The sequence below is a fragment of the Phoca vitulina genome, unplaced genomic scaffold (assembly GCF_004348235.1).
Source record: "Phoca vitulina isolate PV1807 unplaced genomic scaffold, GSC_HSeal_1.0 scaffold37, whole genome shotgun sequence".
NCBI lineage: Eukaryota > Metazoa > Chordata > Mammalia > Carnivora > Phocidae > Phoca > Phoca vitulina.
Window position 1 is genome coordinate 12,939,465 of NW_022589740.1, and position 12,667 is coordinate 12,952,131.

The 12,667-nt window shown below is 36.3% G+C and overlaps 1 protein-coding gene across 1 annotated transcript in view; it reads right to left on the reverse strand.

The window, feature by feature from the left end:
• Window positions 1–859: 859 nt before the first annotated feature.
• Window positions 860–12,667, reverse strand: part of ALDH1A1 (aldehyde dehydrogenase 1 family member A1) — a 55,303-nt gene continuing 43,495 nt past the window's right edge. The window contains exons 12-13 of the mRNA XM_032427528.1: window positions 6,316–6,390; window positions 860–1,476 (exon numbers count right to left, since the gene is read on the reverse strand). Coding sequence (XP_032283419.1) covers window positions 1,404–1,476; window positions 6,316–6,390 — 148 coding nt within the window. The 3' untranslated portion in view covers window positions 860–1,403. The remainder of the gene's footprint in view (window positions 1,477–6,315; window positions 6,391–12,667) is intronic.

The following is a 12,667-nucleotide window of genomic DNA, read 5'->3' on the forward strand; positions in this document are numbered from 1 at the left end:
AATTTTTCCCATTTTTTCCCCCAAAGAAACATGTCCTGAGAGAGAGAGAGAGAGAATGTTTATTCACTGCAAATCTGCTCATTATTAAGACTCAAATCCAGTCAAATTTGCTTCAAGAGGCTATTTCCAGTTCCCTCAGTTAAAGGTCATCCCTACCCCTTTGGTACATTATTACCACGCTCTTCAGTTTCTTTGAATTCTCATTCCCTTTCTATGACCCATCATTAAAAAAAACTTTTTTTTTGTATGGTGTCTTTGTTCTCCACTAAATCAAATCATCTTGAGGTAATGGAACATCCACTATTCAACTATTTGGTTTTTTTGTTTGTTTGTTTCTGTTGTTGTTGTTCAGTTAGCCAACATATAGTACACACCTAATGTAGCACCCAGAACTTTCTAGAAACTCAATAAATATTTGCTGAAAGACTGAAGCCACCTACCCCAAATGTTTGCTATTGATTTAAAAAATTCCTCTGGAAAAGAAAATATGTTTCTTTACCTATTTGAGAATGAGTGGATTTGACTTTTATTCTTAAGTACATCTTTATACCCAATTTAACACTGATTTTGAGTGACAGGGAGAGTAAATCACCATAACCAAAACTTCTACTTAAAAAATTCAAACCAGGGGTGCCTGGGTGGCTCAGTCAGTTGAGTGACTCTTGATTTCAGCTCAGGTCATGATCTCAGGGTCGTGGGATCGAGCCCCGCATGGGGCTCCATGCTCAGTGTGGAGTCTGCTTCTCCCTCTCCCTCTGCTCCTCCCCCACTCGTGTTCTCCTCTCTCTCTCTCTCTCTCTCTCTCTCAAATAAATAAATAAATAAATAAATTCTTAAAAAAAAATTCAAACTTAACAAAAATCATGCAAGGTTGTTTTTATTAAGCTTTATGTTTAGATTACAGCTAAGTATTTCAGGCATTGCTTCATTTGACAAGGAGACATGACATTCAAGGAAACATTTCAACAAACTCTAATGACTTCACAACTACTGCGAACAGAACATATCTACTCTGCAGCTCAAAGGTGTGTTAAGGACTTAAAGGGGTTGTTAGAGAAAGAAGCTACATGACAACTGGTCCTCTCCTATAACATGATTATCCTGGATGAGTAACTACAAGGAGAAGCACATAACTATTACGGAGCTTGGAGAGATCTCACATCAGCTCCATCCTTGTTTTACAGATAGGACTTGAGGGTCACATATCAGAAGATAAAGGATTCTTTCAGAATAAGCTACATGTCAAGTTTTCTATGTGTAGTTTTAATGCTAATATGATTAGCTTATGTTTAAAAAAAAATCAAGAAAAGAACAATTGTGTATTTAAAACCCACTACAATATATTAGTGACTATAGGAGATGCTTAGTCATTGAGGATTCTTCACTCCATTCTTGTGGTTTCTTTATGAGTTCTTCTGAGAAATTTTCATTGTGACCGTCTTGACCTCTGTGTATTCGTGGAGACCATATTCTCCCCTAGAGAGAGGGGGAGAAACCCACAGAATTTAGCACAGCAATGCAAATGTACCATAGTCCATGATTTAGTACAAATTTGTTCTTGCCTATCTGGCTAGGGACAATGGAAAATATTTTCTGTGTACAGAAGCATTTCAAATAGTAGCCAGCCAACCATAAGATATCTGGTCTCACATAAATCCCCCTGTGGGGAACCTTTTCAAGCCTTTTTTTTTTTTTTTTTTTTTTGGCATTTTAAATGACTATTACATTCTGTTGATTTTCACATAAATTGTCTAGTTTTGACATCGTTCTATTTGACTATAAACAAGCTCACCACACATACACACACACAAAAGACAGTTCAATCCAACAAGAATCTTACCATTTCTAGTTTAGGTTCGAATACATAAGACAGATAATAGTACAAAAGGAGAAATCGTAATATATAATCACTTGAGTAGTGGAGTAAAACTATAAATTCAAGTAGAGCTTAGCTTAACATTTTTATTGTGTGTGATTGGCCCAGAAATGATAAGAGGGAATTTTCATGCTAACGTGCCCTGATACGGTTTGAAACAAAATATTTTCTAGCTGTAGTTTTAACAGTATCTCTTGATTTTTGGGAAAACAAAACAAAACAAAAACGCTGACCTTTATTGTTAGAGTTGGTTTGTTTGTCTTTTTTGTTTGTTTGTTTTGAGAGAGAGAAGAGAGGGTTCATTGGCCCAAATTCAGACCTTTGGGCTTTTTGTGGTTTTGGGGTTTTTCTATTCATGCAACCCCTGCCATTTGCTTATATAACTCTTAAATCCAACCCAAGTGATCAAGAATTAACCTGAGTCAATCAGTTAGGATCCTGGTATCCCGTTATTGGGTTTATCGAGAGCTCCTACCAGTTTTGGAAACTGATTTGCCATCTTTTGAAGAAATGACTAAAAGCATTGAGTTCGTTATTCTCTATATTGTTTTGATGAGAGGATTGAATTGCATGTACATAGCAGCACTCTTAAAATTATAACACTCGGGCACATGTAGGCTTACAGAGGAAAATGATCTTGATCCTTTTCTACCCCTTCCTTCTGATGCCGTAGACAGGTATGTAGAAGACATCTTTTTCTCCTGGGTAACCTAATCCTCTTAACGCTGATTATTTTCTTGGGCAATTAAGCTTCTGAAAATACCTTCTAAAAGCTTCAATGAACATGTTCTTCAAAGTAATTAAAGGACTTAGCCTCAGTTGTCTGAAACCCATTAAAGGATAATATTTTAGTAAGTATTTTATCTCACAAAGTTAGATAAATTAACCCATGATTTTTGCCAATGGGCTTTCCATTGTATTTTGGGTGACATGGACACTTGAAACTCTCAGGAGAGTACTAAGTGTGATTATTGTCATACTCGGGCTGAAATAAGTCCTGCTCCTAAGTATTACGATGCATAGACATTCCTGTGTCTACGATATAACACAAACACATCCGTTTGACACTTCTCTTTATCCTGCTGCTCTGTGAGTTACTGGTCCTGTACTTCTAAAATCCTCAAGGTACCAATCATCCGGGATTTTATTAGAATGCTGATTCTGTTTCACTAGGTCTGGGAAGAGGTCCAAGATTCTGTATTTCCAACAAACTTCCACTTGACACCCTTGCTTCTCACCTGGGTCCACACTGTAGTAATAAGGTCCTAGTAAGCAAGTTACATCGGTTTTTCACTCTGTACCAAGAACTGAGCCTGGTGCTACTTAAGTAGTCACGGGGATAATGTTTCCTGGACTGACTTGGCGAATATAACTGAACAAAAAAATATTCACATGAGCTTTCTCTATAAATCCAGTAGTTTATAACACTTTCATGCTCCCCTTATTCTGCAAAGGACAGGAGGAAAGAAGTATCTTGTGAAGGTGCCAAGAACCAATTAATGCAATGGTACGTATACTAGTAAAGTCTCCAGTGACTTATGTTAACTGAAGTGAAAACTAGTACAATTACACCAAGGAAGGAATTTCTATCATTTGACTCATTCCAGTGCCGGCACCATGATCGGAAACCCAATCCCGGGTCCGGGCACTTAGTATTACAACCATGCTGAGATCTGCGCACCACTATTTTTGGCTCTTTGAGGACTCTGTTCCCAACTGATCAATTATACCTTTCTATCTCTAAGGATAAATTGTAATTGAACTCTTGGGAGTCATGTAAGTTTATTGCTTCGGTAATTCTCTTTAAACATCTTGTGGCAAATGACTTGTTTTACGTTCACCAAATTTGGTTTCAGGTAGACATTAACAGCATCCTCAGCCAGAGTTTTTGCAGTAAAAAATTACAGCATTACTCTTCTCTTTGTGTTTATATAGATATGGAAGGAAATTATCTATATTCACATAACAGAATTTTAAGAAATTATTGATGTTTGATTCTTTTTTTTTTTTTTAAGATTTTATTTATTTATTTGACAGAGAGAGAGAGACAGCAAGAGAGGGAACACAAGCAGGGGGAGTGGGAGAGGGAGAAGCAGGCTTCCCGCGGAACAGGGAGCCCGATCTGGGACTCGATCCCAGGACCCCAGGATCATGACCCGGGCCGAAGGCAGATGCTTAACGACTGAGCCAGGTGCCCTTGATGTTTGATTCTTATTTTTCCATTTCTCTCTCTTACTTGCTTTTCTTATGCCTCAACCTTAAAGTTGGACCAAACTGTATTCAACAAAATTGCCATACTTGGTCTACTTTAGTCAATTTGTCCCTTTTGATTGTTTTATCTTCAACATTCCTAGGAAAATGTGTTAGGTAGCTGGGCTAGCCATGAGTTAACTGTCCTTCAGAATAATCCAACCTTTGTTACAGCTTTTTGTACAGTAATTAGTTCTGCAAAGGGACTCTCTAATAATGGATATTATAAAGAAAAGGAACCAGGGAACGAAAGAACCATTTGCCAAGTCCCCACCTGGTCACAGAATACTGGGGAATGGACACACAGTTTGTCACTTCACTCTCAGGAGGCTTGTTAGCATCTCCATTTTAAATAGGAGGGAACGGAGGCTCAAAACAGGCTGTGTGGCTAGTAAGAGATGGAGCTGGGATGCAAGTGCAGGTCGGCTAGTGCCCCATCATCCTTCCTCTGGGACACCATGTTCTTTTTATGAGTCGAGCTTTTGCCATTCTCTCTCCCCACCAACATTCTAAAGATATCCATGGCTCTTCACTGCTTCCTTAACAAAATGTAAGCCAATTTTCTTGAATACAAGACTTCTTAATCTGTATCCTATTTAACTGAAATCATACTCTCCAACACCATAAATCCCCACCAGGCATCCAAATTCACGAACCCCCCAACATGCCACATGTAACCGACTGTTCAAGAACGCTTCCCTTCTCTGCTTCCTGACATCCTACATTTGTTTCATGCCCTAGATCAAGTCCTGTATTTTCTGTGAGGTCTTCTCTGACTCTGTCAGCTGCCAGTAAGTTCTTATCCACTGAGTTCCCACAAGGGTTAAAACTACAGCATCTTAAGTATGGAAAGGAGCTCATAGAGTCTCTACTTTGTTCTCCCCCTCCTGTCCCCACCCGCGATTGCTGATTGTATCTGACAGATGAAAACCGTGAGAAGTGGAGCAATTCCATGAATGTTATATTCTGGTGGTGCCCAGATTTTCTGTCCTTCGGTGCTGTGCTCTGCATTTTACCTGATTTTCTACCTCCATGACTTAAGAACTCCCCGTCTATGACTGTTTACTTCATAGTGTGAGTAGGTTATTTTGCACGACTTTTTTTACAAATTTCTCCTGCCACCACAATTATATAGAGGATGGGATGTGGTATCATGTATCTCGGGCTCCAAGGCCCTAATATACACAAAAATACTTAATGAACATATATTGAGAAGGAGGATGGATCATTTTATCATTCTTCCTTTTTACTGGCTCCCCAAAGATGACTGCTTCATTGTAATTTTGCTGACTTATTTAAATGACAAAGTAGATGGCTATTTAATGTATTCATGACCTTTAGAAACCGAGACTCATTTTTACTTGCTATTTACAGAATGAGCAGCTTTCCTATGTTTGATTCCATAAGGTTTGTATATGATGTGTCTTTATTCCTCATGACTTTTAAAATGTATTGATAACAAAATGACTTTTAAAATGTATTGGTAACAAAATTAACCAAATATATTGTCACCACTTTCTGTGTATACATATGTATATGTACATTTTTAAAAAGTCTATATACCCAGGTTTCAAAAGCAACTTGAAGGCTTGTAAGTGAATTTATATATATATTCTCAATCTAGTCATGACTATAAAACATGATTTCCTTAGTCAAATTTCCTTTTCAGTTTATATTTTAGTGCAAAAATAACTAATTCGGATATTTAAAACTTTAGATTCCATATCAAAATATTTCATCAAATGAGAATTACTCTTCCTACACTGAGAAGCTTTTTGAGATAAAGGCACTAATCTACTTAAGAGGTATATTTGAATGACTAGAGTATTCTTACGTTTTCACACTTCCTACAGGAATCAATTTGTAGTTTTTGCTTCCTTTTTGGAAACATTTCCCAGAGAGATCACATTCTTATATACAGCAAGAAACTCTAAAAGTAGGCAATATTTCAATAACCAATGTAATGTATGGTCCCTTATGAATAGTAGGAGCTTAATATATTTCCCTTCTGCCATCACTTTTTTGCACTTAGGGGCTAAATCCAGCATTTAAGAGCTATTTGATAGTACGAATCTCCAGGAAAAAACAGAGGCAGGTTTTAATTTAAGTAGCAGCTACGGAGTGATTCGCTGGGGTGACAATCATTTTGATCAAGGGAAGCATTTATCTTAATAGAAAGTTATCCTTACAGTTCTCTTCCATTTCCAGACATCTTGAATCCACCGAAGGGGCACTGGGCAGATACCACGCTATAGCAATTCACCCTGAGAAAAAAAGAAGTATATTATAGATCATATTTAACCTAGGAAATAACTCCTGAATTTGGAATTTTAACAACCTTAACAACCCTGTTGATTTCAATATAACATACTCATTGTTATTTTTTCTTTTAAAGCAGTACTATAAATTAGCACGTGGAAGTATATGTATATGTACTGCCTAGAAAGAAATAGAATGGTACAGCTCTGTGTGTGGATAGTCATTTTGGTAGTACATTGTGTCCCTGAGAAGTTGTAGTTTGAAATATAAAAGATAGTATAACCAACATGCCATAGGAGAAAGGATATGGTTTGCCAGAGAACAGGAGTTTGTTGGGTGGGTGTTCTTTACTGCTTTCATAAGCCTTGTAATTCTCTTGAGGATTGTGTACATAACAGGCTAGAATCAATCATCTTTTGCAAGTGTAATATGTATTACATTACTCAGTTCACTTTTTCCATTAATTCGTTTAATAAATTACTTAAATAGTACTTAGCAGGAGTTGGATTTCACTATTAGTTTATCCCTTGCCATATTTCATAAAATGTTTGAAGATGTTCTATGAACAAATATAATTACAAAAACATGAGTAATTAGAATTAAAGGAAAAATTATGATAAAAGGTCAAGACAAGGAGGAAAATTTAGAACACAGTTTTGCAGGGCATGAGCAATTTTTTTTTTTTTTTAAAGATTTATTTATTTATTTGAGAGAGCGAGAATGAGAGAGAGTACATGAGAGGGGGGAGGGTCAGAGGGAGAAGCAGGCTCCTCGCTGAGCAGGGAGCCCGATGCGGGACTCGATCCAGGGACTCCAGGATCATGACCTGAGCCAAAGGCAGTTAACCAACTGAGCCACCCAGGCGCCCGGGCATGAGCAATTTGTTTAGCTTTCAGTCTCCTGGTGGCCAAGGTGAAGAGCAAAATTTAATTACCTGTATGATTCTCATTATGTGTAAGGAGAAAAAATATTATTTGAAGGAGAAACAATGTTCTTTTAAAATATTTCCTCTCCCTTGATGTTGCTACAATAGGAGAACAACACTGTGACTTCTAGATACATTGTATGCAAGTTGGATTATGAATTTGATCCTGAGATAATATTCAGTCATTTCTTCAGTGAAAGCATTTACTGTCCAAATTCCCAGAGCTCCATGTTCTCATTGGACCACAGTTTCTTATCCAAGTCTCTCCTTCTGGAGCACAGTTCCTTAAATAAATGTATGCTTTCAAAAGACAACTTGTCTAGGTTTGTTTAATTGTTCTTCTACTACAAAACCAGATCCCTACTCTGAAATGATGGGTAAAATCCCAACAACCCTGGGATTCAATAATTATCCTGAAAACACCAAGTAGAAACTACGTCTGGGACAATGCCAGAAACAGGATTATGTTCTAGAATAAATAGCAATAAGAATATGCCTCTGTTTTAATAGCAGAGGAATTCCAGACTGGGGATTTCCACATCACTGGGCAGAATGATGTCATATGCTCAGTCCAATCCAGCAGGCATACAACATTCCAAAGTAAAAAACCTGAAACTTGTCTTTTTATGTTAAAATGTGCAGAAAATGAGTTTGCTCTTTCGATCCTATCCTGGAAGTGAAAATATTTTCATTTAAGCAAATGGAGAACTAAGAAATATTCAGTTAGAGAAAACTATTAATTTCAAAGTAATCAGCCTTGCCAATTGATTCTCCTTCCACAGCCTTTTCTTGTTATAAAGAAGGGAGGTTCCAAGCCCACGAGCCCTGGCTGTGCCCCCTTAGTACCCAGGTGATACTGAGAAAGGTATCTGGCCTCTCTAAACACATATTTTCTCCTCTGTACAATGGAAGTGATAATATTTAACCAGATTATTTCAAGGCATAAGTAAGGTGATGCATAACAGGTACTTTTTTTTTTTTTATAATATAATCTTCTTCTTATAGTGGCTTCTTATAGTGGCTTATAGTCAACTAAAGTTGACAAAACTTCTTATATAGTGGAAGTTTTTAGTAACTGGAGATAATATACATACATGTAATAGTAATGCTGAATCTTATTAATAATTTTATCATAGGAAAATTGCACTTTAATCACTAGCCCTACTGATTATTTAAGAAGAATTTGCTTGATTTTAAGTCTTGGAAAGAAAACAACCCACTATAGAAAGAATCAGGCTTTCGAGCAGTTTCTCTGTCCTGGTTGCACAAAGAATCACATGGGAGCTTTGAAAAATACTCTTTAAATAAAAACCTTTAAATAAAAGTCCACATTCAATCGCAGAGATTGATATAATTGATGGATTTGATGGTCACCACCCTATGCCAAATCAGTTTATTATTATTTTTAAAGCTCCCCAGATGACTCTAATGCACAGTCAGGGTTGAGAATCACTACTTTCGAGTCTGAAATAGGTCTGCGTCTCAGCAGCCATTTATTGTGTGAGCTTTGATCAGTGACTTAACTTCACTAAACTTTCGTTTTTTTCATCGATAACTCTGACATAACACTGTTGTTATAAGGTGAAATGAGATAATGAACATAAGGAACGGAGAACAGCGCCTAGCATAGACTATACTGACTAAATGGTGACTCTCTCTTTGATTAGGAAAAAAGATTCCAGAGCTACACAGCAGGGCAAGGACTGCTTGGCTGTCCCTTTTAAGGATAAATATTTTTCAGCCTCCTTGCACAGTAATGCAGGGTTGGGAAAGAAACAGCGGGCTGCTTTTCCTCAAAACTGTGAAGCCTCAGGGCACCTGGCTGGCTCAGTCGGCGGAGCATATGACTCTAGATCTCGGGGTTGTGAGCTCAAGCCCCATGTTGGGCATAGAGATCACTTAAAAATAAAAATAAATAAATAAAAGGATAAATACTTTTCATTGTCTAATGGATTTTTAACTGGAGTAGGTGTGACTGATTATCTGGAAGGAAAATCATCTTTAAATATTGACATGGACTGAGGGGACAAAGTGAGTTTCGATCGGGTAAAAATTACCAACCAAGCAGTCCGGACACTGGGGGCTGGGCAGAGGTGCATCAGTTTGAGAGGCATGGCCTTAAAGTATAAAAATCAAGAGATATAAATGAAGATACAATATAAATCCGATATAAAGCATGTATAAATCAGGTTAAAAACGAAGAGACATGTTTCTCAAAACTACTATGTTCTTCCTAATTAAGACCTTCAGACATCTCTAATAAACCCAGAATAAGAAACCGATATAAGAAATAAACACTTGCAGACATAAGAGCATCAAGTAAATATCGTCCTACTATATAATTAAATTGATTAAAGCAGAAGTTCATCTCCCTTGTGCATAGCGCAGTGCCAAGTACCTAAACATTATTTAGTAACACTTATATTAGCCAAACATTAAAATATTTGGGGTAAGCAATTTAGGGGCTAGATACAGAGAAAATAACCTTCTAAAGTTCTTCTAATATAGTAGGGTTTTTGTTTTGCTTTTTGTTGTTGTTGTTGTTTTTTGTTTGTTGGTTTCATTTTGGCTTTGGTTTTAAGGCAGTAACTGCTTGTCCAGCAGGCCATGTGATTCCAAATGAAAACAATCAAAGTCTGAAAAAATTCAAAGTGAGGTGTGGTCCAAGATAGCAGCATAGGTTTATCCTGAACTCACCTTTTCCCATGAATGCATACATAAACAATCTGACTTTACACCTTAAGAAACCAGAAAATGAAGGAAGAATGAAGCTTAAAGTTAATAGAAGGAAGGAAATAAGAAAGGTCTCAGTGGAATAGAGAATGGAGAGACAGTAGAAAAGATCCATAAAACTAAGAGCATGTTCTTTAAAAAGATAAACAAAATTGACAAACCTTTAGCTAGACTTACCAAGAACAAAAGAGAGGGTTTAAAGAAATAAATCAGAAATGAAAGAGAAGTTATAACCAGTACCACAAAATTAGAAAAGATCATAAGAGAATACCATGGATAATTATACATCAACAAATTGGACAACTTAGAAGAAATGATTAAATTCTAAAAAAAGTGAGAGTTTTCAGGACTGAATCATGAAGAAATAGAAAATCTAAATAGGCCAATTACTAATAGGAAATTGTATCAGTAATCAAAAAATTCCCAACAAACGAGTTTCGGGACCAGATGTATTTATTGGTGAATTCTACAAAACATTCAAAGATTTACTACCTATCCTTCTCAAACTCTTCCAAAAATTTAAAGACAAAACTCATTTTATGAGGCCAGCATCACCCTGATACCAAAAACACACAAGGACATGACAATAAAAGAAAATTATAGGCCAATATCCTTGATGAACACAGACGCAAAATCTCCAACAAAATATTAGCAAACCAAATTCAATGATACATTAGAAGAGTCATACATCATGATCAAGTAGGATTTATTCCAGGGATGCAAGGATGGTTCAACATCTGCAAATCAGTCATCACGATCCACCACATTAACAAAATGAAAGTTAAAAATCATATGATAAGCTCAATAGATGCAGAAAAAAATTTGACAAAATTCAACATCCATTAATGATAAAAATTCTCAAAAAATGGGGATATGGGGAATATAGCTCAATGTAATAAAAGCCATGTATGACAAACCCACAGCTAACATCATACTCAATGGTGAAAAGCTGAAAGTTTTTCCTTTAAGATCAGGAACAAGACATGCATGTCCACTCTCATCATTTTTATTCAACATAATATTGGAAGTCCTAGCCAGAGCAATTAGGCACAAAAAGGAAATAAAACTATCCAAATAGGAAAAGGAGAAGTAAAACTGTCACTATATGGAACAGAATAGAGAACTCAAAAATAAACCCATACATATATGGTAATTGATTTATGACAAAAGAGGCAAGAATAGACAATGGGGAAAGGACAGTCTCTTCAATCAGTGGTGCAAGAAAAACTGGACAGCCACATGCAAAATACTGAAACTAGGTCACTTTTGTACACAATACACAAAAATAACTCAAAATAAAGACTTCAATTTAAGACTTGAAACCATAAAGCTCTTAGAAGAAAACATAGGCAATAAGCTACTTGACGTCAGTCTTGGCAATAAATTTTTGAATCTAACCCTAAATGCAAAGGCAACAAAAGCAAAAATAAACAAGTGGGGACTACATCAAACTAAAAACTTCTGCACAGCAAAGGAAACCATTACCAAAATGAAAATACAATCTATACTGAATGGGAGAAAATATTTTCAAATCATATATCCAATGAGAGATTAATCTCCAAAATACATAAAGAACTCATACAACAAACAATCAATCAAAAAACAAAGAGTCCAATAAAAAAATGGGCAGAGGATCTACATTAGACATTTTTCCAAAGAAGATATGCAGATGGCCAATAGGCCCATGAAAAGATGCTCAACATCACTCATTATCAGGGAAATGCAAATTAAAACCACTTGAGATTTTACCTCACTCCTGTCAGAATGACTAGTTTCAAAAGGATAAGAAATAACAGTGTTGGCGAGGACACAGAGAAAAGGGAACTCTCTTGTGCTGTTGGTGGATATGGAAATTGGTGCAGCCACTATGGAAAACAGTATGGAAGCCCCTCAAAAGATTAAAAATAGAACTATCATATGATCCAGCAATTCTACTTCTGGGTATTTATCCAAAGGAAACAAAAAGATATATGCACCCTATGTTCATTGCAACATTATTTGCAATAGCCAAGATATGGAAACAACCTAAGTGTCCATGAACAGATGAAAGGATAAAGAAGATGTGATATATGTGTACAATGGAATATTACTTAGCCATAAAAAAAGAAGGAAATCCTTGCCATTGGTGACAACATGGATGGACCTTGAAGGTATTATGCTAAGTAAAAGAAGTCAGAGAAAAACAGATATTGTATGATTTCACTTACATGGGGAATCTAAAAAACAAAACAAACAAAACGTATAGATACAGAGAACAGGCTGGTGGTTGCCAGAGGGGTAGGATGTTGGGAGTGGGAGATACATGTGAAGGGGGTCAAGAGGCACAAACTTCCAGGTATAAGATAAATAAGTCATGGGGACATAATATACAGCATGGCAACTACAGTACATAATTGTGTATCGCATATTTGATAGTTGCCAAGACAGTAAATCTTAAAAGTTCTCATCACAAGAAAAAAAATTTAATTTTGGGAGAGTGACTGATGATAACCAGACTTACTGTAGTGATCACTTTGCAGTGTATACAAATATCAAATTATTGTATCGTACACCTGAAAATAATACAATGTCAATACCTCAAAAATAAATAGGTAAATAAAGAACAAAGTTCAAAGTAACATGTT